We start from the raw sequence: 27,782 nt of genomic DNA on the forward strand, positions 1-27,782 counted from the left end.
CAAGTATGAGCCAAAAAGCAGAAGTCAACTGAGGGGGCATCAGGTTGTTTGTTCATGTCTGCATTGGAAATGAAGAGTCTTGGAGGCTCCACTCAACAAGATTGCACTTAAATGGCCAGTGCTCTGAGAAACCTGCCTCTCCCCTCCCGTGTTTCCAAGGCAGCTTTTGGTTCCCCTTGTCCAGAATTCCTCCATCGGAATCGCTGCCGTGCCTTCACCGGCTCCCTGAGATGCCAGGGGGGGATTTGGGACCCCTTGAGTGCAGGAACACTCCACACTGTTACAGGGTGTGAAACGAAATGTAGACAAGCAAAACGGGTTCAGATCTCTCTCCAGCACGAGCAGGTACAGCCCCTCTGAGACCATCTGTTTATTGCCAGCACTTCTCAGGTCTGAAAACAGCTTCGGTCTCACTCCTAATAACTGTGGCTGGAGAGCTCCCTGGAATGTCGGTGCAGGGGAGAGGGAAGGCAGCTGGCAACGTGCATGCTTTTGTTTATTTAATATCATGTTGTAATACAACATAAAGCTGCTTTTACATAACATTTGCAGCCAAGGTTACACGTGCCTGCAGCTGGGTGCTGTTAAAAAGTGTGGATGCCCTGGTAGTCCAGGGTTTTGTCACGTTTGGTCGTCACCACTGCCAGTCCAGTGCCTCAGACACCCAAATGGGCAAGAATTCTAAATTGATTAAAAGCCTAGTGGGTTTATTTCTGGGTTTTTTTTGAGCTTTCAGGGCTCGATCTATAAATGGTTTAATGAAATATTTTGAATTCATGAATTTAACGTGACATTAAATGCAAACCTTCAGTTGGCTCGGTGGGCGTCTTGCAGGCACTGCAGGCGTGGAGCAGCAGGTTCCAGAAGAGCCTTCCTGATTTTCTGCTCAACTTCCCAGTTTGTAGCAGATGTCACTCCTTTGGGATCGCATCGGGAAAGTTTTGCAGGGCTGGGCTCAAGCAGAGCCCGTCCATGCTGGGGTCGCTCTGCCCTCTTGTGGGGTTCGGCAGCACCGGGACACCTCTGGCACCTGCAGGACGAGAATTCCTGGGATCCCATTATCCATCGCACACTGGCTTTAATCTCTCAGCTCCTTTCACCTCCGTTTTGCAGGGAATTTGTCACTCGGCCATCAGGGTTTAAGTGCAGTTTCTGGATGGAAAGTTGGAAGGCACGTGTTGGCTTTGTCAAGTGAGAGGGAATTCTTCAGGCTTTAATAGTGGAAAAGCAAAAGGGGCTCAGTTCTGTGCATGAAGCTGCAGCTACAAGTCAGTGGAAGGAGAGAGAATTTTTCATCTCTTGATAATAAAAGCAGATGAACAAACCCATGACAACCCTTTACCCATTTGGGTTCATAACCTAAATGAAAACCTCAAAACCCCTTTCAGTTTTATTTTGCTTGAAGTTCTGAAAAATTCTACCTGCTGACTGTTTACCCACTGTGCAATAGCTGGATTTTCCCAGCGATTCCAGAGGCAGCAATCTTTATTCAGCTCAGACCCACGCAGAAGAACCATTAGGATGTGATTAATGGACTTAAAACTTTGTTTCCTTTAGTTGTGCTTATCGTGCTCCAGTCAGTGCATTACAGTGGGGAGGCATTCATGTGGAGAATCACTTAATGAGATGCATGATAAGCAATCATTCCCTGATTTAGAATTTGGATGGAAGTAGTTTAACTGAGCTAGTGAAACGATCATTTGAAATTATTCTAACGTGCCTTTGTATTTCATTCCCTCTCGCTGAAGACATGACAATGGATGAAGTCCGAGAGTTTGAACGAGCCACTCAGGAAGCCACCAACAAGAAGATCGGGGTTTTCCCACCGGCAATATCTATCTCTAACATTTCCATGCCTTCCTCAACCCGCAGTGCTCCATCTAGTGCTCCATCAACTCCTCTCTCCACAGATGCTCCTGACTTCCTAACAGTTCCCAAAGACCGGCCTCGGAAAAAGTCTGCTCCAGAAACTCTCACCCTTCCAGATCCATCCAAAAAAACCTTTTAAATTAACCCTGCATGTTTCCTCCTGATAAGCCATGTCTGCCACAGCAAGAGTGACATAACTCAATTGCTACAAAGGTCGTGGTGATTTGTTGGTTGTTTTTTTTTTTTTTTCTTGCTTAAAATAATCTTCCCGGTGTGGAAAGGTGACTTCTTTCCTCAGACTCGATCCTTAAAACCTTCTGAGAAGTGCATGCAAGAGAACGTAGTTTATATATTCCTAAAGTAGTGTTTCAAGCCATATGGTGCATCTTACTGACATCCATGGAAAAGTCTGAGGGGATGCTCTAAATGAAAATCAATCCTCCTGTAGCAGAGTCCTGCCTGCAAACCCTCATCTAGGTCACAGCACTTATAATTAGGAGTAGGTATTTAGTAAAGCTGCCAAGGACTTCTGAGGCAAATTAGTGCCAACTCAAATGCAGGGTTAACAGGAAAAAAAAACCCTTCCCATTTTCTTCTTTTATAGCTGACTTTAAAATCCTTCCTACTCTCAGGCTTCTCCTGTGTGTTTATAAACCTTTGACCTGTAACTCATTGTACTGGAACACCAACAGATTCACATTTCTCTCAATATGACTCAGGATTTGGGGCCTAAAACACAAAACATAAATCTTTTCAAACCTAAAGTATCACTGTATCAAAGCCCCAATTGTAATTAATTATACTGACTTTGAGGCCATTGAACTATTTCTATCTTGCACAGAATTTGTAAAAGAAACCACCTATTTCTTGTAGATAATGTATTTTACTAGCTCTGCCCTGTCCCTTTGTGAGCTCAGAGTCCGTGCTGGTGTTCATCAATGGTGTTCTGTGCTTGAGGTTGACAAAGAGCAGCTAAAATGTGCCAGTTGAGAAGCAAAACCAATGAATTCTGTCTTTTCCTTGCTGGAAGAAGAGTAGTAGTCAGGCTGTGAAACCTTGGATGTAAAGGAAAGAAAATATGAGGCTCTTTTTTCTTTCCTGCCTCACATCTTTCCTAAACAGCACAATCTCCTGGATCATCTGGGGAAGGGGGGGACAAAATCAGTCACTTTAAGAAGCAAACGAACCATGGGTGACCTTGAGGAATCAGGAGTGTTCCTCTTGGTCTGGCTGTGCAATCACTCTTCAATCTCAGGAATTCAAATGTAGACAAGGATGTTTCTCAGAGGGAAGTGTAGGTTGTGGAAGGAGGAGTAAAAGGAGTGGCAGGAGGGTTCTCTTCCTTCCTTCCAATTTAAAGTGTGAACTCGGTGAGACCCTTTCCCTGCTGACCCTGATTTGGGGCACTTTGCTCTCTTCCCACACGAGTTGCTGTTTGGTGGCTGCTGGCAGGACCTGTCTCCTGGTAGCTGTTCAACAAGCTGCTGTTCAATCCCCAGGGAATGACAGCTCCCACCTGGATCATGGCCAGAGCAGGGGATGTTTTGTACCACTGCTGACCTGGGGCATTGAAACAAGAGAGTCCTGCAGAGCTGAGCTGTCACTGAATATTGAACAATCAGTTTGGGGATGTCCCCTCACCTGGGCAGGAGGTCACAGTGGCTGGAATGCATGGAACTCCTGGATAGATGCAGCTGCAGTCCAACTTATGTGGAATGTGTGGCATTTAGGGGGTAGTTTTAGTAGCAGAAGAAGTAATTCCATTGCCAACTTGCACTGAAAACAGGTGTATGTTTGTCTGATAGTGACAATCTTGTAGCCAGCAAAATCCAGGAGCTCTCTGTGGGTTTGACTTCCTGTGTTCTCCCAGTCCTGTCCATGCTTGGCTTCGCTTTTCTTCCCAAAGCTGGGAATTCCGAGGGGTTGGTACCTGATGGGTGATGGTTGGTTTGTTTAAAAAGCAGCTGCTGTAATGATGCAAACAAAACTTTCCTGCTTTGGTTTATGATTTCACTTTAACAAGGGTGCAGATTATACAATCATGATTATAACTGCTCTAATCCTGTTTTTATCATTATTAATTAGTATCATGGTTGGAACATTGAAATGAGGAGGAAGGTCTGAATACTTCAGTGCAACACCTTGAGGCAAAGGGGTTGTTTTCAATACTGACTTTTCCCAGTCAGCTTTCTGTTGTATTTTCCAACATGTTTATTAGGATTAAAATAGAGAGAGTTTTGCAGGTGTTCCTCACTTCTTTTGCAAAAGTACAAGCTGTGATTATTTTCTGAGTACATCTTCAGAGCGTGGTGCCAGGCACCACAGCCGTGTTCCTGTTCTCTGCCACAGGGACAGGAATTCCAGGATACAGCTCTGCTAGGACTTGGCAAGGAATTTTTTATCAAGAATACAGTTCAGAGGCAAAAATGTGCTTAGTTTGTTCGGGTTTCTATGAAAACCTGCTCCCAGCTCTGCTTGTGCTTTGATGTATTTGGGATAGAACAATCGTGGCAAAACAACTGGCAATTCAGTGCAGCTTCAGAAGGGTTGATCTCCTAATAAATCAAAAAGGGAGGGACCCAGAAAGGCTGTGAGGAGCAGCACATTCCTGAAACACGTACTTAATGGGACTTCTTATGAATGTAATGGTCAATTTTGTAAATGACTGGATAAATCCTATGGAAAGAAACTATTTGACCTTATTCTTTGGCTTTTTTTGGTTATTCTGGAAGGTGATTTTGTGACATCTAGTAGCCAATTTGCATTAATTGCTGCTGTAGAGACTTTGAAACTGAAATATTTGTTCCTTGAATTTCAGTTTGTAACAAGACCGCTGTACTTTGTTAAAACTGCTTTGAAGCTTGCTGCACTATAACTTCAAACTGATGTGTTATCCTTTGAAATAAGCCAAATGTATATGCTTTTTATCAAATAGTGAGTGCAGTAAGAGAGAATTCATGATCTTGTCGATAGGAGATTTTCTGTTGCCATTGTTTGGACTTGGTTTTCTATGTGTAAGTTAAAATTGCTAAATAAGTCTAACAATGTTTTGCTTTAAATGAACAGCATGGTCATTGAATTATGATCTCCTGTAGTTTTGTGGTGTCACTAAAACAGGTTTTCATTGGTTTTTTTCATTTCTGTGATAATTTCTGTATGTCCAGTAATCCATTTCTTTAATTTAGAGCGCTGATGGCAACATCAGGCAATGCATCACCACCATCCAAGAAGGACCAAGTCTTGATTTGCTCTGCATGTTAAATAGTGCAAGGCTCAGCAGGAGAATTTGACTGTCATTTTTCTCATTCATATCACTTAGTTTCTGGTTTTTTCCGAGTTATTTATTATTTTTAATATTGTATTTTCCCTTGCATTTTGTTGTAAATAAACTACCAACAACTATTCTTTACAATGGGGGCTGTTTTCTCTTACTGGGTCTCCTCTGGGCAGGAACCTCCTCATTAACATTTACCCATTAACATTTCTACCCCCAGCTCTGCAAGCCACTTCCTCAGAATTGAATAGCACAAAGAATTGGCTTTGAAAGGAAAATTTAAAGCACTTCCAACCTCTCCTTGGTCCCGTTGTACCTCAGCTCTGTAAGGATTTTACCAGGGCAGGTGCCCCACCAGTCTGGCATTGGTCCATTCACTTGTAAATGACCATTGGGTTGACAAGGAAGTTTTTCCAGTGGGGAATCTAATTCCCTATGCAGGATTTGGCAGTGTTGTACCAAACAACTGGAAAATACTGGAAAAGAGACCACTCTCAAACTTATCTCCAAGTCAGTTCATTTTAGTCAAAAACATTTTCTCCGTACAGCGGCTCTTGGAGCATTTCAGGAGAGTCTTTCTCCATAGAAACGCAGCTTTCCCTGCTCCAGAGGAACGGCAGTGCAGGGTCAGGAGGGAAACGCTTCACAGCAGCTGGGACAGGACAGGGGGAACAAGGAGAGGACTGGACCCCCAGTGCCCCCCAGTGATCCCCAGTGATCCCCAGTGCCCAGAGCTGACCTGGCGGGTGTTGGGTTGATCGGGTGTGTTTTTACAGTTTGGGCGGGGCTGCGGTGGAACATGAACACACTCAGAATCCTACACCTGCAAACGCCTCCCAGAGCGGTGACACACCGGACCGCGGCCTCCGCAGCCCTGGGGCCGGGCTGGGCGGGTGCAGCGGGGACAGTCCCACCTGCACAGGGGACAGTCCCACCTGCACAGGGGACAGTCCCACCTGCATAGGGGACAGTCCCACCTGCACAGGGGACAGTCCTACCTGCAGAGGGGACAGTCCCACCCGCATAGGGGACAGTCCCACCCGCATAGGGGACAGTCCCACCTGCAGAGGGAACAGTCCCACCCGCATAGGGGACAGTCCCACCTGCAGAGGGGACAGTCCTACCCGCAGAGGGGACAGTCCCACCTGCACAGGGGACACCGCAGGGGCAGGAGCTCATTGCATTGTCCGGAACCCAGCGATGTTTTGCTCCGAAGATCAAACTCCAGCGAAGCCTTTTACCTGATGCCGTGCTAATTGGCACACACGTGACCCCTCTCATTAACATACAGTTAACCCCTCTCATTAACATACAATTAACCCCTCCATTAACGTAGGCATGACACTTCTCATTAACATACAAGGAACCCCTCTCATTAACATACACAAACAAGAAGCCCATCTCATTAGCATATACGTGACCCTTTATTAGCATACACGTGGCCCACATTAGCATATGCATCACCCCTCATTAGCGTACACGTGCCCTCCCTCATTAGCGTACACGTGACAGCGCGGCACGCCGGGACGCTCCCGTGGGAATGGCCGTGGGAGTGACCGATGCCGTGCGGGAAACCCACTGGGGACAAGTGAATAAGGCGCTGAATCCCGACTGATCCCGACTGCCCCGCCCCGTGACGGCGTTCTGAGAACAGTCATTGATTTTACGGCATTTACAATATTTACACGCTGGGACAGCACCGTGCCCGTACACCCTGTGCCGGAGGCCGCTGCAGAGCCTCCCCGCCCGCTCAGGGAAGGGGCAGGCGGGCGGTGCCGGCCGGGCCGGGCCGTGCCACAGCCGCGCTCCGGTCGCGACATTCGCCGTCCCTGTCGCGACACTCGCGGCCCCTCCTGCCGGCCCCGCCCCCGCCGGCCCCGCCCCCGCCGGGTCACGCCCGGGCGCGCGCGCCGCGCCGGGTCTCGCGAGAGGCGGGCCCGGCCAAGATGGCGGCGCTGTGCGAGAGCTTCACGCTGCGCGGGCCCGGCCCGGGCGGCGGCCCCGGGATGAGCCTCGAGCCGGGCCCGGGCCCCGACCTCGTGCTGCTCACCGAGCGCGGCCGAGCCGCCACGCTCTTCAAGGTACCGCCCGCGCCTCCTCGGGGGGCGGCCCCGGCCTGCGAGGACCCCGCGCGGGGCACGGGCCGCGCTCCCTCCCTCATTCCCCCCTTCATTCCCTCCCTCCCTTCCGGCCTGACGCGCCACCTCCGTCCCTCTGCCCGATTGTTCAGGTTATTTCTCCCTTTGCCGATGTTCTCTCCCCATTCCCCATGGCAATAACCACCTCCCTGCCGGAGCCGCGGGTGATGCCGCTCCCGCAGCGCCCGCGGAGCTCCGGGCTCGGCGCTGTGTCAGGTGCGGGGCTGGCGGCTGGAGGAGAAAAGGGTTTAGTTTGCAGCGCTTGGAACTGAAAATATGTGCTGGTCTATGTTGAGTATTTCAGTGGCCGTAATAAGAAAACGAGGCAAATATTTGAGTCTCTTTCTGTAAGTGGCTTTCACATCCATGGGTTTGGGGGTTGTAGTGACAGGACAAAGGAGAATGGGTTTAAACTGAGAGACAGTAGAATTAGATTAGATATTGCGAAGAAAATGTTGACTGTGAGGGTGGTGAGGCCCTGGCACAGGTTGCCCAGAGAAGCTGTGGCTGCCCCATCTCTGGCAGTGTCCCAGGCCAGGTTGGACGGGGCTTGGAGCAACCTGGGCTGGTGGAAGGTGTCCCTGCCCATGGCAGGGAGTGGAATGAGATGAGCTTTAAGATCCCTTCCAGCCCAAACCATTCCATGATCTGTGTGTATTGTTGATACAACCCCCTTTGAGTTGTTTATTCCCACTGCCAAGACCAAATGTGAGAACAGAACTGTGTTATAAATACACCCTGTGTAGCTCTGGAGCGAGGAGAGGGGGTTGAGTGCCCTCAGAGCAGTTTATAAATCACACAGAGCAGGAGCTCAGACAGTACCATCCATTGCTCTTGGTCTCACTAACTCACCTTGAAATAGGAAGAGAAAAACCACATGATTGTATTAGTGAGGAAAACCACATTCACTAGTGATTAAAATTAGTACCTGCCCTTTGGAACAGCTCTTCCTCACACCTGTGCCCATGGGATGAGCCCTTCAGACTGTTACAGGTCAAAGTTCTTTCTTACGTGAAAAGAAATAATTCTGATTGATGTAGAGTTCTTTCCTGTTATTCTGCAATCGCTGGTGTTACAGTCAGGAACAGGAATGCTCCAGAGGAATTGGAGTGTAGCAGTTTCCATATTTTGCTATTCTCATTCAGATCAGATGTTGCTGCCTTACATTTCCTTTCTGGGATGAGAAAAGTCCCCAGAGTCATCTGTTATATGTTATATTTTAGTGACAGTGCCTTTGTTCTGACTCTTCCAGATCTCAGATCAGAAGCCTCTGGGCTGTTGGTCAGTGAAACACGGGCAGGTTCTCACCTGTCCTGTCGTGTGCAACTTTGAGACTCATGAGTACATCGCTGTTCATGACGACAGGGTGAGAGCCTTTATCCTTCTGGGGGGGAAAAGAGGATGTGGTGGGTCCTCTGAGGGAGTGTGGGGAGGAAACTGGCAGTTTTTGGTTGAATGTAGGGGTGTGGAGCCCTCACAGCACAGCAGTGACATGAGGGTCATTGTGCTGAGCAGTTATCTGGTGGCCCTCTAAAGCATTCTCAGTGCCTGATGCATTCATTCCCTAAGGAGGAGTTATTTCTCCTCTTGTGTCTCCAGTTACAGCTGCATGACCATTGTACTGAAATGGTTGTAACAGTTCAGACCTCCAGCCTTATTTTTCTGCTCTTGTTTCACAGTTAAACATTTCTCTGTGCACACGTAGCATTGGCTTAGATCGTGCTGAGCCTTTGGCTTTTCCTTGTTGTTGAGGAAATATCTTTCCTGACCTTTCATTTTACCTGCAACATTCTTTTCTCTGTCTTAATCTGTCTCCAGATTTAGAGTTTAGAGTTCTGCTGTATCTTTTTCCTTATTCTTTCCCATCTTTTCTTTCCAGTTCAGGATTTCTGAGCTTGGTTTCTATTCCAGTTGTCTCTACTTCAGCTTCTTCTCACACAAACCACCCCCCTGGGCAGTTCCCACTCAGATCCCCGTGACTACTTCTTGTGTATTTTCCTCCTGGTGCAATTTGCTGATATTTTGGGTGCTGAGAAGTCTGTTTGCTACTGTTTTATTGGGCTTAAAAATGATGCTTTTCTTAAAGGTTTTAAGAATATGGAAGAATGAAGATATTAACTTGGACAAGGCCTTTAAAGCAACAGTAAGTCTCTTCCTTGTGTTTGCTCTTATGGGAATGTTTTGGACCCTGGTGGAGGGAAGAGATGCTCTAATTTTCATAGTATTGATCATATTTAGCTGACCAATGTTTTAATTTGTGCTCCAGGATGTTGTGGAGTATTGCAGGAATCTGCTTGGACTGACTTTATCATCAAAATATTGCTCTTAAAACGATTCATATTCCAAGGCCAAAGTTTCTGAGGACTTTCTTTAAAGATGGTGAATTGTATTCAAATGTGGATCTTTGTCTTCTGCTGATTGATGTGTTAAACAGCACTTTGTGTGAACTCCTGACCCTCAGTTATGGTTTTTCTGGTGTGATTCAGGGATGTGATGCTCATCCTGGCTTTTTGCTGGGCATTATTTATAGTAGATCTACATTGTTAGGAATCTTAGAGTTTCATCATTCCTCTGTTAAAAGTTTATTGGAAGAACTTTAAAAAAAAATGAATAAAGCATTTGCCTTTCAAGGTGATGGACTGAAGAACCCTGCTTTATTTTGGTTCTCTGCAGCTCTCAGCAGATGTGCACAGGATACATTCCCTGCCCCAGGGAGGGCCCGTGGTGCTGTTCAAGGGAGGGGGTGTCCGAACTCTGGATGTGCTTTTGGAAGCCCCACAACAAGAGATTGAAAATGTTATCTCAGATGAAGCCATCAGGTGAGTGATGAACTTTATGGCAATTCTCACTTGGAGGAACTTGCCCATGAGGATGGAAGTTGTTCCCTTTTGGAGGGGATGGGGAGAAATCAAGGACCAAGATCTCGGGGCACATCGTTTTTCAAGTCTTAGAATTATGCATATAAGTATCCTAAAAATAAGAAGCTGCCTAAAGAATAGTGCTCTGACTTTAGGTATAAACCTAGAATTTGGAACATGCTCATGCAGTTTTCTGGTTTTAGGTGGAGTGGAGCTTTTATGGAAAGTCAACAACCTGTCGTAGTTTTCGCTACTGAGAAAGTGAGTCAAATACTTGTCCCTTTTAAAAACTTCCTTGGCAGCAGATCTTAGTGCTTTTTACAAAATCCATCATCTGTTTCATTTGATTTTAAGAGCTTTTAGTGAAATCATTATCCTGATTTAATCAATGCAGCAGTTAAATGCAAGTTGTGTTGGTTTTAGGGCTGGGCTCTTAGAACTTCAGAGAACAAGTAAGATGAAACACAGCAGACATTGTGAGACACTTCATTGCTCATTGTGAAGATCTTATTTAGTAGGATTTATATTTTTTGTAAAGGAATTATACACGAATCTGTCTTTATTCAAATGCTTCTTTCTGTGAATCCATTTGTTACATCAAATTAGAATTTTCTTTACGTGCCACAAATTCCTAATTTTGCATAACATTCAAAGCTAAGCAGTACTAATATCTGAATTTCTGTTCTGTCTTCTTTGTGTAAATTAAAGGAACATGTTATTTTTTTTGTTTGTTTTAGGATGGGGACTTTTTTGTCTATGTGCAGAAACCCAAGCTGGACAGTCTCCACAAGTACAGGCTGGAACCACAGGAATCATCTAAACCACTGAATTTCACAGCATATCTAAAAAACCAAACTGTCACACTTCTGTGTTTGTGTAAGTTACCTTTTCTAACAGGATGTGATAATGAAGCAAAGACTTATATGAAAGGACATGAAATGTTGATATTTATGAATAGTTGTTTCATATTTTTAGCTCTTTAAACTTTCTAAACCAGCTAGAAGTGGTAATTAAACCTTCCTAATACTTTAACTGTTCCTACCTGCTATCACTTGTACTTTGTAGATCTCCTGCTGTACCTTTATTTTGCTGCTTTGCATCACAGTGTGTCCTTTTAATATCCTGTGTGATTTCTTCCTGAGCATTCACTGGATTTTGTTCTTTTTAGATGTACCTTTGCCATATTGTATCAAGTAATTTTTCCACAGGAGCAGATGATAAAAAAGAGTAATCACTTTTTTTTGGACAGATTCCAATGACTCTGTGTACCAGGTTCTGATACCTCTGCAGCAAGATACTGAAGAGGAAGAACAAATTTTGCCCAAGTCACTGCTACTAAACCTTTCAGTATCTGGAAGTGTTCTGAAAGGAACATCTTTGGTAGTCCTGGATAAAGACCACGTGGCAGTGCTGGGCAGTCTGGCTGCACCTGACAAAGAACCCAAAGGTAACTTGAAAAATCACAGTAAGATGTCGTGAGATCTAAGATTTTCTTAAGCAAAGCACTAAGCAGGGAAATTGTGCTGCCCCTCTTGTTTAAAGCTCTTCACTGGAAAACCAGCTCACCTTTGAACCTTGAGCTCTGACCTCAGTGACATAATTCCCAATGCTGGATACTTGGTTTGGAAACAGTTATTTCTGTTTCCACAAATGCTTGTAACGGAAAGTAGCAAAGGCAAGTGTAGCATTTGTGTTGCTTTTTGGGGTTGTAACTCCTGTCCTTTTCCTTAGAGTGCTTGACCATATGGAATACAAAATTTCAGACGTTGCAAACCTCAAAAGCGCTGCCCCTGGGGACCAGTGGCCAGGTAAGTTCAGTCTGGATTTGTCCCCAGGTTTTGTGTGTTTGACAGCAGGGAAGGGAGTGTGGGGCTGCAGAGCTCTGCTGAGGAGCAGTGGGGGCAAGCTCCTGAAGCAAAATTAATATTGACCAGTCAATGGGTTATTTCTGTTGGAATATTTAGCAGGAGAGGAGTGGCTTTTGGCAATTTCTTTGATTAATTTAGTACCTTCTCACTTCTGATGGTCTTGATTGTTTGGTGCAAATGAAATCACTAATTAAATACAAAACCCAGCCAATTGTTCTGTTCAGACAATTTGCAGTTGATGGCCTAAATGATTCTATGATCTCCCTGAACAGTATTTCAAGGTAATTTCAAGTGTCAATTAAAACAACACCTAAGTAATAAATGCACCAGTGAACTGGAACAGCTGACTGGTTTTGTCTTAATATTGAACAAGAGGGAACCTAAAAAGAAAAATTATCAGTGGACTTAATGCCTCAGAGCAGCCACTGTGCTTTAAAACATCTCTGTAAAAATACCCAACAGAAAACTTCTAATTTCTGTATTTAAAATCAGCAGATAATGAAGATCTGCTAACAAGTGTTAAACCTACTGAAAGTAATTTAAAATAATCTGATCACTGCCTTTTATCTGAATTTTATGGTAAGGAGTTCCCTGTCAGCTTGTGCAGAACGGACTTCTCTGCTCACCTCATTAATGGTACATTTTAATATTTTGCAGTTGTGGTGTTATGAGGAAAAGTTTTTTTTAACTCATGGCAAAGTGCTGACTGTGATTATGTACAAGTGTGAAACATCATCCCTGGCAGCTGCTGTGGGAAAGCTCAAGGACAGTCAAACCCCTGGTAAGATTTTTTTATAATTACAGGGAAAAACTCTTGTAAAAGAAAGACTTCTAAATTTGTGTAAAAGTTATTTTAATGCAGTCCTATAAAAATCAGTTGATTCTGAACAGCTTGAAGTTACCTAACCCTGTACTGTGTTCCTGGCTGTTAAATTTACTGCTGCTGGGAATGCCAAAGCACACAAATGTTTGAATTTTTGTGACTTCACTTAACCTGGGTTGTCATTCAGGTACTGGAAAATTACTGAAAATATTGGAATGCTGGTGCTGAATACTGAAAACAAAAGGAAGTGCTCTTTCCTAAAATATATTTTCAAGGATTTTGTGATTAGATAGAGCAATGTCAAACCCTAGAATGTGAACTGCAGTTTAAAAGTGTTCTGTCATAGTGAACATTGAATTCTGTCATTGAACATTGCATTGGGAAAATGTTCTTGCAAGTAGTGCTCAGAATAAATTGTGTAATAACTTCTTTTCCTCCCAGAGGCAGAATGAAGAAACAGGATGAGAAAAAAGTATGCTGCTGAGATAAAACTGGCAACTTCCTTGGCATAAAATCACTTGGGTTATATTTCAGAAAGTTATCTACTAGCATAAGAAGTTAATGCAATATTCATACTTTAATAAACGTGCTTTAAGTGTTACCTTCATATCATTTCATTTGTGTGTTCACAGGTGTGTCTTCCTTTGTGAACTGGGACACCCTGGAAGGTGAAGACCTGGTGGTTTCCTTCCAGTCCCAGGAGTCTGTAGCTCTAAAATCTGAGTCCAGAATGAATGTAAGTTGGCATCAGGGTCATGTGAGGGGTTTTTTTGTCTTGTCTCTTCCCCATGCTGCTAATCCCTTTTGGCTGTTGTAGCAGAAGGAAATTTCGCTTTGTGTTGCTCATTGTTTCTAACACTGTTCCTGGAATTGGAGTTACTGGTTGTAATCTGTGCAGTAATTTGACACATGAAGTTCCTGGTTGTCTTGCCTGAAATCCTTAAGTGAATAGTCACTGAATAGTAACTGTTTATTTTTCTTTGCCATAGTTAAGATCAAGAAGGAGCAATGTTGCCAAAGTACAGCCAGAGAACTTCTCAGTTGGGCAGCTCTTACGAAATCTCAAAGTAAGTAAACCAAATATCCTCAAGCAGTGTTTAGGCACTCTCAGAATATTCCAGGTGTCTCTTAAGCTGTTATCTTTTTCCATGTCCTCTTGCACACAGCAGGTTGAGAAAACTGCCTTGAACAGGTGAGTTGAAGGATGTTATTAATTGTGCAAGAACAGAATTTGGGCTTGATAAAATTCAGTTTTGTCACAGGAGGGTGTTTGAGAACTGTACAGTGCAGTGCTTGTAACAGCTGAGTTCTGAAAACTTGCACAAATTTGTTCATTTTTGATGACAACCTCTTACAGTAAATAAGGTGGGAGGATATTTTACCTGAACTCTGCTTTTTTATGTTCTTATTTATGGGTTTAATTTTGTTGAAGGCAGTTTGGCTCTATGAAGTCTGAATGCTGGGAAATCCACTGCAAATGCAGGAATAAGCTGTTTAGTTCCTCTCTGGAACTCGCTGCCAGTGTTGTGGGAGGTTAAGTTTCCACTCTTGTGTGAATATACCTGTATTTCACCTGTGGCTGAACACCTTGGGAATGTTCCTGAAGTAAAAGTAAATGTTCTTGAATCCATGAGTAGCTGAAAGATACAGTTACCTGAGTTCAAAGGCAGTAATTACCTCATTTGGCTCTTTCATGCTTGATTAATTATCAAATCACAGAGTGGGAAGGGATTTTTCTGTAAATATTTTTAGCTTGAGATCAAAACTAAGTCTGTTTCTACTTGATCTAATGAGTACCAGGACAGTTCTCCAACCTGTGCCTCGTGTTTTCTGAGTTGTGCAATATTTGTCTTTTCCAGGATGCTCCTACAAACGTGTTAGAAAAGGAACTGAAACAACTGATGTCAAAAACACAGACCCCAGATTTACAAGCTGCCATTGGGAGTGTGGTCACTGCCCTGACAAACAGATGTAAAGCAAACCCAAGGTACTACCCTCAAAGTTTCCTGCTGCAGATAGTGGAAACCAGAGACTTGTCCTACAGGTAATGAATGACTCTGCTCTTTTTAAACTGTGGGGAGTAGTCTTCAAATATAAAATTAAAAAAGTAGAAATCCCTTTCTTTATAAAGCACCCTTGAATTATCAGAATTTACTGTCAAAGGTGCTTATTTTCTGATGAAGCTGATGTTTTACGTAAAAATCCAGCTGGGGGAGCAAGATTAGTACCACTGCCTTAGTTGTAAATGTAGTTCTCAGTGGGTGTGAACTGTGCAACCTATTAATTGCTTATTTTTACAGTTTATGTCCAGATTTAATGCCCATTGCTTTGGAAAAAAGAGATTTCTATCTCTTACAAATCTGCCTACAACGGTTTCCAGATATTCCTGAACAAATGATCTATGCTTGCTTGAAAACATTTTTAAGGTAACTTGAAATCACTTCTTTTTTTTCTTCACCAACTTTTAGTACATGTTTTTACTTTCATAGTAAGCTTCCAAGAGTGTGTACTGCCGGTGGGTTGATGGCATTGCTGATTTTTAAAGCTAATGATTAAAAGTCTTAAACGTGTGGCATTTTCTTCTGCAGCATTAGCGATGCCTATCTTCGAATGACAGAAGTGGATCTGGACTCTGTCATCTGTTACATTGATGTTGAATTCAACAATAAGGGAGTTAAGACTGAAATTGTAGAAAATGGTTTCAATGCAGAGCTGGACCAGGACACGTGTGATACCAAAATCCCAAGGCAAAGCCATTCCAAGAGCGATGTTGAATCCTGCCCCATTGGACCTCACAGGGCAGCACTGTTGTATCCTCTGTGCAGTGCAGGGAAGCCAGTGCACTGTATGTGCTGTGGATGCTTCTATTTGATCTTCTATTATTGCTGAAAATTTTGGATAGGAGAAGTTCTTACTCAGTAGAAAAATGGTTTGGGTTATGGAATCATACAATGGTTTGGGTTGGAAGGGATCTTAGAACTCATCCAGTCCCACCCCGTGCCATGGGCAGGGACACCTTCCACTAGTCCAAGTTGCTCCAAGCCCTGTCCAACCTGGCCTGGGACACTTCCAGAGACAGGGCAGCCACAGCTTCTCTGAGCAACCTGTGCCAGGGCCTCCCCACCCTCACAGAGAAGAATTCCTTCCTAACATCTAACCTAAATTTCCCCTCTTTCAGTTTGAGTTATATACATAGAAAATGTACAGGAACTAGAAAATTTTTAACGAGCTACATGTATAGAAACATATAACTTTTAGAAAGCATCTACACCAATTTAAACTTACATTATTGCAAAACTGTTCTCTATTCAAGAGAAAATGCTATCAGTGATTTGGATGTTTACCTGTTGAAACACGAGGCAGTTACATCCTTGCAGTGAACACAACTGTTCAAGGTAACTGTATTGTGATGTTTTAGTTGCTGTCAGTATTTCATGATAGAAATAAGGATGATTCAAGTAGGACTTGTCTCAAAGAACCTGGAGAAATATTATATTTAGAATTCACTCTGGTTTGTAGAAACTGGTATTTTTCCTGCAGTTTTATTCCCTTAATAGCACTGCCCAGAAATGCTATTCTCCATTCAGCTTACAGTGAAACGTTTCTTTTGCCTCACCTGAAAAACCTCCCAGCTCAACAAGTTATTGTAAGTATGTTGACTTTTTACCCTTGTTATTTTGTGGGGAGAGAAAGGAGAGTTTTTCAATTGTATGTGAGAAACTCACCACTCTTAGTGGAGTCTGAATAACAAATTAATGCATCAAAATTAAATTGAGGTGCCTAATAAGATTTAATGTTAAGGAATGTCATAGTTTTCCACATATGTATGGAAATTTTCCTAATTTTTGTGATCCTTGCTTATTTTAAAACATAAGTAAGAAACCCTCTTTATGACCCAGCCTACTTGGAAAATGTTGTTTATATTTTGTTAGAAAGTAATGGTGCTTTTGCTTGATTTAGATGCTTCTTAAAAAAGGAACGAGACACATTGATTTAGTCAGTTCCATCAGCAACAGAAATTTAGAAAATATGAGAAACAAACTGTACACTCTGTGTAATGTCAAATGTAATACAAATCAAGATCTTCTCAAGGCATCTCAGTTGAAGGAAAAAACCCACCAAACTCTCCTGTTCCTCAAAACCTGAAATTTAACCTCAAGAACTGCACGTACCTGAGCATATATGTGGCTTTCCAGTGATTTCAGAAAAACCATCTCAGAACTGACACATCTCCTCATTGACCTTATTCTGACCAGTAGCAATTTATTTTTGGGTACTGAAAGTGGGACTAAGGTTATTTAATGTCGATACAGGTTTTAGGAAAGTTCCTAGAAAGGTCTTTGTCTGAATTACATTGCACTGGCACGATCACTGGAACAATGATTACCCCTGGCTGTAATTTACATTGAATATTGCTGAGAATTTTCAAACATCCAGCTGTGGGTGCTGTAAGAGAACCATAAAACTTGTTTTTTGATGTGTAGTATACAGATATCTATGTTGCTTTAACAAACAAATTAAAAAAACCTTCATGAGTATTACTGTGAGCAGGACAAAACGCCTCAGTCTGTTAAATGTTTGCCCTTTAAAAATGCTCTGACTTTTCTACTTTTAGCTGTTTCTCAGGTATTTGTATTACCTGTATGTGAAATGCAGTGAAAAAGTGAATACCACTCTTCCTGGAGTTCGCTCTCCCACTATAAATCAGGTGAGAAATTCATTCTAAGCCTTGTATTTCCTTCTCTTTCTGTGGTGTGTAAATTGGTGAGTAGTTGTGAATATCTGAAATCAACTGACATCTACATTCATTTTAGAAAGTGTTAATACAACCTGTATTGTCAGATGTAACACTTTAACAATGAAAACCCAAATATACTGCCTTACAATATGAGCCCCTGCATTTTGCATTAGAAATTTTAAAGCAAAATCTGTGTCATTTGCAGATTGTGAAAGTGTAAGTGTTCTTTTCTTGGTTTATCTTCAGATCATAGATTGGATGTGCCTGTTACTTGATGCTCATTTCACAGTCATGGTGATACTGCCAGAAGCAAGAGAGTTGCTTTCAAACCTGCATAAGTTTGTGAGAGCCCAAGTAAGTTGCATCTTCTGGGATGATTATTTAATTTTCAGTTGGGTTTGAAATCATTGAGGAGGGTGAAAGCAGACAGCAGCAAATTATATAGTGAATTAAACAATGTCTGTCCTCCTCTGTGTGCTCCTTCCTGAGCAGGAAATGGCAGTTGCTTCTGTCTCATTGTGATTTCAAAAGCTGCTGTGTTTGTTTGGTTTAAATATCTGAAACTGTGCAGAACCACAGATAGTTCCACAGGATGACGATGTACGAAAAGAATTAAAATGTATTTTACTTTAAATGTCTGTGTTTTCTGTTTTTTAGGTGAGGTTCTACTCTGAACTCAACAAGATTGAAGGAAGTTTGAGGGAATTACAAAGACTTAACCACCTGAGAGACTCTCAGACCTATTCTATTGAAGTGCTGGAAATCATTTGAATTGGAAATTCACTATTAACACATTTATTTTTTATTGATTCCTTTTATGACAGGGATGTATTAGCACTCCATATTGGGGATGTGAAAAGTTGTTTTCTACATAGGAGGAGCCCGGTTACTCTGTAGCTACATGGGGGTTGTAAGTTTGAAACTCATGTATTAAAAGCTCTCTTTTTGACTGGATGAGAAGCTGGATGCTTAGTTGTATTTTCATGTCACATTTTGATACTCAATCATAAGAACATCCTAAAATACCCCATGATTCTTGGCCAGACACAAGATGGTTGTGGCAGAAATGCTGAGGGCACTTGCTGGACTGGGGCTGTGTAACTTTGAAAGAGCTGCTCCCACAGTTGAAAGCCTTAAGACACTTTGGAAGTCGACCTGTTCCAGTTGTGTTTATACACTGTTTGTCAGTACCAAATGTATATAAAAGTAAAATTTAAAAAAAAACCACTGCAATGGCAGCTGAAGATTCCTATAGAGGGGGACTTCTTGGCACTGGTAGCAGTTGTTTTCCATTTTCTGAACAAGAAAACTCAGAATTTAAAATAACATTCTTAACTACATCAGTCTGTTTTGTCCAAGTACTTTTTCAACTAGTGAACACCTCAATTAGTTAACCTCATCTATACTGCTTCAATTCTTGCATTTCAAAGTATATCATAGTTTTAGATTGGGTTTGACTCTCTTTAAAATAAAAAGTGATGAAGTTTTATGAAAACAGCATTTGATGAAGGTTTTTACAGGTATAAGCATCTTTTGAATTATACTCTTGATGAAAATGGCAATTGGAAATACATTGAATTACCCCAGCAGAAGTCATGCAAGCCCTTGCTTCTTAGGACTGACTTTTAGTCTGCAGCTGAGCTCTGGTGTAACGTTACTGAGCAACACCTTGGTGTCTTGGAAAAATGTACATGGAACTGATTTGAGAGGTGAACACTTAAGTTCAGTTCCTAATACAAGTTATGAAATAACTGGAGGGAAGGACTGGACAAAAGTGTCTCAATAATTTAAGCAAGAGCATATGCTGCTTGTTCTGAATGCCATCCAGCTGTAGGTTCTTTCCCTTATCCTTGGAGAGAGGAACCCATCCAGACAACAGCTTGGAACAACTGGGCTATTCATCTTCTCCAAAGTGCCTTGTGAAAGGAGGCTTTTTCTCCGTCTGTCCTGAGCAGGGAGGCAGGGTAGGGCCTCCAACCAAAAATTCCTCTTCCTGCTATATTCAATTCAGTGATAAATATGCTCATTTAACCATACTAGCAAAAAGGAACTTCAAGTTCCTAATCAATATGTTCTATTCTGAGTGGATGTGAATGGGTTAAGGGGTCAGGGTTGATTTCTCTGTACTGAGCTGTGTGTTGGAAAGGACTGATTTATAGTCCTGACCCTGAAAGTTAATGTACCTCTCTATGCATCCATTTCTCCACCTATAAAATTATGTCCTTTTCAGTAAGCACTTCCACATCACCAACTGCTAAATAAGAGATGGGATTGAGAGACAAGGTATTTGGATTCACAGTTCAGAAGCAAATGTTTCTTAGCACCTTTGATCTACTCCAGGTACACAAAATACACAGAATTTCAGAGATAATAGTGCTCTCATAGTGCTGCAGCCTGTGTGGTTAGTGCAGTAGTTGCACTACATACCTTTGCTGGATTCTCAGTGTATAGAGGGCAGAATGCACAGATTGTTTTTCCAAGATCACAAAGGGAAGCAGAGAAATAACCTCCCTCAAAGTGTGTATCTGTGTATTCATGTTTTTGAAGAGTTACCACAATCCTTTGCAATCTTGTAAGAGGTTGCAAAAATTAGCCTGACATAAGCAATCTAAAGGTAATTTGGAAGGTTTGGAATGCAAATTGAGTCTAAAGGTGTAAATGGGGTTGGGCAACAATATTGCTGTTGCTGTGTGTGTCATACTGTGCTTAGACCAAGGTTCAGCCTGTGCAGCTGCAACACTATGTAAGAGAGGTGCAGATAAAAAGCTGGATGTAAGAGTGCAAACTGGGCTAAACCCTGCTGCCATTGTTGCATACTTGCAGGTTTGTGGGTTTAATGAGGTGCTTGGCTTGAGCAACAGGTTAATGAACAAAAGGCACTTCAAAAATGACTCTGGAAGGACGGAAATGAGATGACACATTGGACATGGAGCTGCCACGCTTGTGGCATGGCCAGGGTTGGGGTTTACCTTGCTCAGAACCATAAGCAAGGGACTGAGAGAAAATTAACATGTGAGTGGATTGATTTGCTAATGATAAAGCTTCAGGCTCTCTGGAATCCCAGAGCTGTGTCGATTTAGCAATGACAAGAAGGCTGGTTGTCAGAAATGCAAGATGTTTGTGTGCCTTGGGCCAGCTCTCAGTCTGTGCTGAAACTGATACCTCGAATTCAAGCGATGCTGTTGGAAACCCAACAGTGCAACTGTCGATTTTTTAGCCCTTTGGGGGCTCTGGCAAATGGGAAAACCAGAGGGAGCACAAAATAGATGATGTAGTGATCCAGTGAACTGTGGACACAGAGTAGATGGATGAAAATGCTAATGGTGGGTCCATATGTGATCTCAGTCTGTGCTTTACGGTGACTGGCTGTGTAAAGGTGAGCTGTAAGAGGGGTTTAGTGGGTGAGGAGTTAAAGTACGACAGGGGAGCTGCTTGGTGCGGGCGGCGGCGGAGGGAAACCTCTCCCGAGGGAACATCCACGGGCTCTGGTCTTGGTGGGGGGTGAAGCGCCTTGTGTGGAGCCCCTGCCCGGGGCCCACCTCGCTGACGGCTGTGCCCGGGGGGCTCGGGGCTGAGGGCGGGCACAGCCCGGGGGTCCCTCGGGAGACGGACACGCTGGGCTCGGGCACCGCGGGTCGGGGGTGGGCACACGGTGAGCCCGGGGCAGGTCCGGCCGTGGGGGCACAGCGGGACCGCCCGGCTGAGGGAGCCCCGCGGGGGCGGCTGGGGCCAGCGGGGGGACAGGGGCGAGCTGAGCGGGGTCGGAGCCGGGGGCGGCTGGGGCCGGGGTCGGTGCCCGGGGCAGTGTCAGGGGCAGTCGGTGCCGGGGGTCGGTACCAGAGGCAGCGCGAGTCGGGGATCGGGGTCGGGGTTCGGTGGCAGTGCCAGCGGTCGGTGGCGCTGCTGGGGGTCTGTGTCAGTGCCGAGGGTCGGTGTCGGTGCCGGTCCCGGTGTGTCCCGGTGTATCCCGGTGTATCTCGGTGTATCCCGGTGTGTCCCGGTGGGTCCCGGCTCTCGCCCCGTCCCTCGGCGGTTCCCCCTCAGCCGCGCCGGGAGCGCCCCCTGGCGGCGGCGGCGCGCAGCGCGCGCGGGCGGTCACGTGAGCGCGCTCGGGGCCTGGTGCCGCTTCCCCCAGTCAGCGCGAGCGGCCGAGGCGCAGGCGGGGAAACAAGATGGCGGCCGGCGGCGATCCGGAGCGGGGCGCCGGCGATTCGCGCTGAGCCGCGGCCCTCCCGGCCCGGCCCCCCCCGGCCCGGCCCCGCGCCCGAGCGGGGCGCGGAGCCTCCCCGTAGCCGCCTGTCCGGACTTCCGAGCGCCCTCCCGAGCCGCCCTTTCCACCACCCCCCCCGCCTCCCTTCCCCCTTCCCTCGGCCAGCGCCCAGCGATGCGGGGCCGGCGCGGGAGGCCGCCCAAGCAGCAGCAGCCGGCGGCGGCCGCCGCTCCGGCGAGCGCCCCGGCCCCGGCGGGCCCCATCGGCGGGCTGCGCTCCCGGCAGCGCGGCAGCAGCCGCGGCAGGTGGGCGGCCGCGGCCCAGCCGGAGACGGCGGGGCCCAAGCAGAAGGGAGCCGGCGCTGCCCAGGCCTCGCCGCCCGCCGCCGCCTCGCCCAGGGGGGGCGGCAAGAGGAAGGCGGGCGGCGGCGGCACCCCCGGTGGGGGAGGCAGCGGCGGTAAGGGCAGGGGCAGGGCCGGGGCGGCAGGAGCAGGGGGAGGAGGAGGAGGCGCAGGAGGCAGCTGCAACAGCCAAGGCAGGGCTGCCTCGTCCAGGAGGAGCATCAGCAAAGTGGTGTACGACGATCATGAGAGCGAGGAGGAGGAGGAGAGCATGGTGTCCGAGGAGGAGGAGGAGGGAGACCCCGAGGATAACCAGAACTCCGAGGAGGAAGAGGAGGAGGAGATAATGGAGGAGGAGGACGACGACGACTCCGACTACCCCGAGGAGATGGAGGATGAGGACGACGCCAGTTATTGCACTGAGAGCAGCTTCAGGAGCCACAGCACCTACAGCAGCACCCCAGGTAGAGAGCCCGTGGGCGAACTCAAACAAGTCGAGGGGTCCCCCACACGCTCCCTCTGGGTTTGCAGATCCAGTCCGCGCTCCCAGGCGCGGTGTGAGGGATTTCTGCGAGCGCTCCCGGGGACGGGGGGTTGCAAATAACCGGTGGCAACCCCACGGATGCGGGAGCATTAGAAGATGCTCCCAAACACATGCACCGAGAGGAGGGAGGAGGGCGGGCAGGACCGGCTGTAACAAGGGGATGCTTTGCAAATATGCGCGTGGATTGTGGTGCCTGCTGAAATGATCCACCTGAACGTGTTGCAAACGATGTCAAAAGTGCGTGGAGCATTTCTCTTTAAATTTAAAAACAAGGGAAGCGACAGGCACGCCTTGCAAAGAGGTCCTTTCAATTAAACACAGGAAGAGATGGCTTGTGCTTGCAAATGTAACTTGATGTTGAAAGGAAAGGAGGCACATGCAACTTGGAAGTGGCCTTAAAAAAACCCGAAAACCCCAGAAACACTGAAAATTTTCAGGCTCTTGAAATCAGAGCTATAACTGGATCCAGCATTTACTGGCTTTAAGACAAAAGTAGCTTTCCAAGGAGGGAAATGAGGTGCATTGTTCAAAATGGAGATTGCATTGTTATAGTTTAGGGAAAAGTGCACAGGGCCTCATTGCAAGGGTGTAAACCTTGTTTTAGTTAAGCTCGAAGATTAAAAGGTGGAGGTCGAGTCAAAAGTCTTGGGTTTAAATGCTGCGTTTATCTTAAGATACAGCAACCTTTAAAACTTGTGCTGGGATTACAACTCGTTAAACATCATTGTGGTTATTTTTTTTTTAATTCTAGTGGCAAATTTGGGCACAATTTTTTAAGACCTGCTCTTCTGTGTGTCCTTAATTGGTTCATTAACCATGTGGGTTTCAACCTTCAAAAATTCTTTTATTTAAACTTAAGCACTTTGGATTTTTTTGAACTCATTCTAGAATGGAGTCCAATCTTAGAATATTTTATTTTTTAATTTTTTTTTAAAGTGTCTGAACCAGGAGAGTAGTTAAGCACCTCTGGTGATTTGGGCTCCAGAATAGCAGACACTGCTGCTGTACAAGTGTTTGGCCACTTTGTAAGAGGGAAGGAACAGGTTGTTGGTGTAAATGCATTGCATCTTAACTGAAAGTTAAGTAGTAAGTTTCGAGTAATTATCTGATGACTTCTTAAAAGGGGGAAGTAGTGGCTGCTAAATGTGTCATTTGTTTTTATTTTGGTGAGTTCAGGGTATCAGCTCATTCTGTGACTTCATAATAGTCCTTTAAAAGGCTTTATGTGTTTGTCTATATATTTTTTAACCTATATCCATATGCTCAAAATGTAAACGAATCGAACTAAATACATGCATTGCTGAATTAAATTAATTTAGAGATAATTTTTAAGAAGTTAGTTTACCTGTTGCAGGGGTGTCCTGCAATCAAATTGAAATTTTTGGAATATTTTTTGCTTTAAAGGTTGAGATGTGCCTTCGCAGAAGAAAAAAGCTTTAAAGCACTCTCTTGATTTTTAACTCTTCATTTTCTGCTTAGTTGTGGTAACTTTAATTTTTATTACTTTTTGGGTGTGCTTATGTCAGGAAAGTAATATATTTATGATTGTAACTGGCTAGGTCAGGAAAATATTTTTCACATGAGCATCCAGGTTTCAAGTGAGTTGTGCAGAGAATGGGTGGATGCAGTTTTTGAAATGTGCTCAATGTTTTGGCAAATCACAGGACAGCTCTGTGTGCATTGTTGTACAAGCAGAGACAGGTTTTATGTGGTATTGAGGTGTATCAGAAACCATTTTGATCATTTATATGTTTATTTCTCACCTGGTCAGGATGACTTCAGTTAACTTCTTTCAGACAAGTGCAAGTGTAAGCATTTTCACCCTTGGGTGTTTTTTCTTTATGCTGAGTTTTCGAGAGTTAAAACATCTATGTTGTTGTTTTGGTGATTTTCTGGTGGTTCCCATTAGTTCAGTATTTGCCTAAAGGTCTCCCTACCTCCTCCCTTCTCTCCCAGACATTCTGTTGCCCTTTTGCAAAGAAAATATAAACTTTTCATTCACTCAGCTCAGTCTGTTCCTCTCCGGGACATATCTGTGTGTGGGGAACACGGCTGTGCTGTGGTGGCACTGATGGAGATCCCAGTCTTGTCATAATCCAGGGAGAGATGCTGGACATCAGAACAGCATTAATAGGCAAGGGAAAGGTTCATCCAACATCAGGACCTGTGTCTGACAGTGGCCAGTGCAGAGGGGAGTTAAAGCACAGATGTGTCTGAATTAAATGTTCCTTCAGGGGCTCCAGAGCTGTTTGACTCAGGTGCACCCTGAGCCAGAGCTGGTCTGTAGCTGTGTTTAGATATGGGGCTTTTCCTTTCATAGCTTTGCCTTCAAACCAGACAAATTGTAAGACAGTGACAGAGTTCCTGGTGAACTGGAGGCCTTGAAGGAGTGTCTCTTCCCTTGGTTTAAACTCTCTCCTGACAGAATCCTGCAGTTTTTTACCAGAGGAGATGATGAACAATCCTTCTCCTTTTATCTTCCCTCAGTCATTTGCAACCTGAATTACAACCACTCTCAGGATATAGTCTTAGGGGCTGAGGAGTTTATTTTTTGAGAGCAGGATATTAAAAAATTGCCCTCCCAGTCAAACTCCCCTGCCAACCAAGCTTTTACACATAAATCACATCCCAGTTAAACGGGTGACTCTTTCTACAGTCTTTTCAAACTTCCATTGAACAATGAATTAAAAGATCACAGAGCAATGTCTCAAGCCAAGAAAGACTCAGTTTTTATGCTCTGATGGGGAGTTTGATTTATCTTGAGCTTGGATGTAAGGATACCTTTTTACTATGTTGTTGTTATTATAAGTATTTAAAGAAGCAAAATCTTGGGAAAGGTAAAATGCCTCTAATATGCTACTTAATAATGGTACAGTAAAAGCATATGACACTTATAATTTCACACAGATTGTGTGTGTGTGATGTCTCTTACCCCTTGGCATTCCCAGCAGGTGGATGTACTCTTAGGAGAGGTATCCTGTGTATCTTGGATCACTAAACATTTTTGCCATTCCCTGTCCACTGAAAATTCTACTTTAGGGCTTGTCACCCTTGCATTGTAGTTACCAAGTATTTTCCATATGTTTTAAGGGAGGGGTTTTATCAAGGTGCCTGGAACTCCTTCATTTTTTGTTTCTTGATTTTTCTTCCTCAAAACCTAGAAAAACTACCTTTAGGAAGAACTGTACGTCTAGATTTTGGCTGAGATCATCATCATCAATCTGTTGAACAAGCTCGAGTTGGGAGCCAAAATATTTGTCCTAGAATACATTAAATAATACTTTTAGGTGGATTTTGTTAGTCTGAGCACTTGCAGGACTTGACCATTGCTTCTGTTATCCGGTTACTTCACCTTTTTCTTCAGTGAAAGACGGTAGCTGGAAAGCAGCATTCTGTGTGTCTGGAGTGATTTTTTTATCTTAACGTTTTTCTGCTCTTGAGGAATTGTTTAAGTGGAGACATTGAGATAGGACAGTAAGATATGCAGCCTCTTTTGTGTGCCGGGAGAGAAGATTTACCAGCCTCCCAGACACCTTAGCTGGGGTACCCTCTTCTCTAAATTAAACCTGGCATGCTCTTATTTTACCACTTAGTGATCTGCACTTTGATTTGTGCTCTAGAGGGAACGATCACTAGTTCATTGTGCCAGTCATAGAAAATGTAGGAGAGAGTCCCAACAAAGAAATTGTGAAGGCCGGAGGAGTAAATCTGGGGCTGATCCTCCTGTATTGACTCGTAAATTGGCAGTTTATCTGAAGAGGGTGTTTGTCACTTGGGTCGGAGCTCTGTGCTGCAGGTGCCTCACCCTTATCAAATATGTGTGTTGTAAAAGGGAGGATAGTTTGATGGGCTGCTGATGAGTTTATTGTGCAAACTTTTTTTTGTAGATCTGCAGTAAAATTCCGTTACTGATCGTTGTTTTGCGTAGGACTGGTGTAAGGTGAATAAAGGTGGATTTTAGACTGGGGCTGGCTCTCAGGGCTCTCTCTAACTTCTGAAGTGAGTTACAACTCATCCCGAGTGTAGTTCCTAAGAAACTGTCAAATTGTTCCTGGCAATCATTAAGTCAGTGCTACCTGTGTTCTTGGGTAGGTTTTTTTGCCTGGGTTCAAGGCATGAAAGGGTTGTGCCTCTGAGTCCTTCTCAGGATGACAGTGTGGGACCTCATCTGTTACTTGTCTTGCATTAGTTCTCCAAATGTTCAAGTGATGCCACAGAACTCAGTGGGTTTGTATTCCTGGCTCCTGCTGGGAGACTGCTGATGGCCATAAAGGTGGGAAATTAAATTCCTAATATAAAATCCATAGAGAACCCTAGTTTAATTTAAAAATGCACTGCTGACAGGTGTACAAACTGAGAAAAAGCAGCCAAAAGTTTTAAGGTTTTAAAAGAACATCAAGACCTATTTTAGTACAGGGCAAGGCAGGAGTCAGACTTAACATGTGAGAATTTGTGTGATAGGGGTGCACTCAGGATGTCGTCTCATAACCAGTTATTTTTCCATTTGTGTTTCAACTTCCAAGGCTTTTGTGGTGCTTGAAATGTCTCATTTTTAATGTTGGTTTAGATTAAGTTTAATCTGGTTTATGTTTGGTGTTGTTTACTTTTCTTTTTTCCAGGCAAAAGAAATAAATTGGGTTAGGTGTGATTATTGCAGAGCAATGCTCAAATTGGAGCTGCACCTACAAGTAGTTACAAACACATCTTATTCTTTCAAAATTTTTTTCTGGAAGAGACTGTTCAACTTGTGAATATTAGAAACATGTTGATTATCAGGTTGGCATTTTTAAAGGGGAAAAAAAAGTGTTTTGTGGAAGTCAAAGCCTTTAATTTTGGCCCATCCCAAGAAAAAGATTTAGAGTCTTCTATTTCAGTACTGCTTTTCATAATATATTCTTATTTTATGTTAAACTCATTCATTTTACTGCTTTTTCTTCTTTGGTGTAAGCTAAGCAAATGTTCTCCCAAGGGGTTGACTTTTAATTAAGGAACCAGCTTGGATATTGCTGTGACAAACATGCAACTCTCTCCAGTTTCTGCATTCTGCTGTGAAAGGAAAGAAAAACCCCAAAAAACCTTTTCTTATGCATTTTCATCGACTGTTCCCAGTTTTCTCAGT

At 44.2% G+C, this 27,782-nt stretch overlaps 3 protein-coding genes across 19 annotated transcripts in view; all 3 read left to right on the forward strand.

The window, feature by feature from the left end:
* PITPNC1 (phosphatidylinositol transfer protein, cytoplasmic 1) overlaps positions 1–5,281 on the forward strand; it is a 76,501-nt gene extending 71,220 nt beyond the window's left edge. The window contains exon 9 of one of the 2 annotated variants that reach the window (XM_017811866.1): positions 1,749–5,281. In XM_017811866.1, coding sequence (XP_017667355.1) covers positions 1,749–2,008 — 260 coding nt within the window. In that variant the 3' untranslated portion in view covers positions 2,009–5,281. The remainder of the gene's footprint in view (positions 1–1,748) is intronic. The other variant, XM_017811867.1, reaches the window with a different exon arrangement.
* Positions 5,282–7,088: 1,807 nt separating this feature from the next.
* Positions 7,089–18,526, forward strand: NOL11 (nucleolar protein 11). Its single transcript, XM_017811858.1, has 18 exons — positions 7,089–7,224; positions 8,534–8,647; positions 9,368–9,424; positions 9,955–10,100; positions 10,343–10,400; positions 10,877–11,015; positions 11,389–11,586; positions 11,871–11,947; positions 12,665–12,788; positions 13,463–13,566; positions 13,820–13,897; positions 14,690–14,874; positions 15,131–15,256; positions 15,419–15,640; positions 16,398–16,476; positions 17,446–17,538; positions 17,815–17,922; positions 18,226–18,526. Exons 1-18 carry the CDS (start codon positions 7,090–7,092, stop codon positions 18,337–18,339), a joined length of 2,157 nt encoding a protein of 718 aa, XP_017667347.1. The 5' UTR covers position 7,089; the 3' UTR covers positions 18,340–18,526.
* Positions 18,527–21,952: 3,426 nt separating this feature from the next.
* Positions 21,953–27,782, forward strand: part of BPTF (bromodomain PHD finger transcription factor) — a 58,253-nt gene continuing 52,423 nt past the window's right edge. For 10 of the 16 annotated variants that reach the window (XM_017811833.1, XM_017811838.1, XM_017811842.1 and 7 more), the window contains exon 1: positions 22,391–22,583. In XM_017811833.1, the coding sequence (XP_017667322.1) occupies positions 22,391–22,583 (193 nt within the window). Of the gene's footprint in view, positions 22,584–27,782 lie in introns of all 16 variants that reach the window. The other 6 variants (XR_001874228.1, XM_017811829.1, XM_017811828.1 and 3 more) reach the window with 2 other exon arrangements.

This window comes from Lepidothrix coronata, unplaced genomic scaffold (genome assembly GCF_001604755.1).
Source record: "Lepidothrix coronata isolate B3197 unplaced genomic scaffold, Lepidothrix_coronata-1.0 Scaffold34, whole genome shotgun sequence".
Taxonomy (NCBI): domain Eukaryota; kingdom Metazoa; phylum Chordata; class Aves; order Passeriformes; family Pipridae; genus Lepidothrix; species Lepidothrix coronata.

What these genes read in the sequence shown, in the direction of transcription:
- NOL11 (XM_017811858.1), top strand. Translation starts at nt 7,090, where the DNA reads ATGGCGGCGCTGTGCGAGAGCTTCACGCTGCGCGGGCCCGGCCCGGGC. An exon ending in TAGTTTTCGCTACTGAGAAA is followed by an intron (nt 10,401 to 10,876) that starts GTGAGTCAAATA and finishes TGTTTGTTTTAG; the next exon opens with GATGGGGACTTTTTTGTCTA. An exon ending in CAAGGACAGTCAAACCCCTG is followed by an intron (nt 12,789 to 13,462) that starts GTAAGATTTTTT and finishes GTGTGTTCACAG; the next exon opens with GTGTGTCTTCCTTTGTGAAC.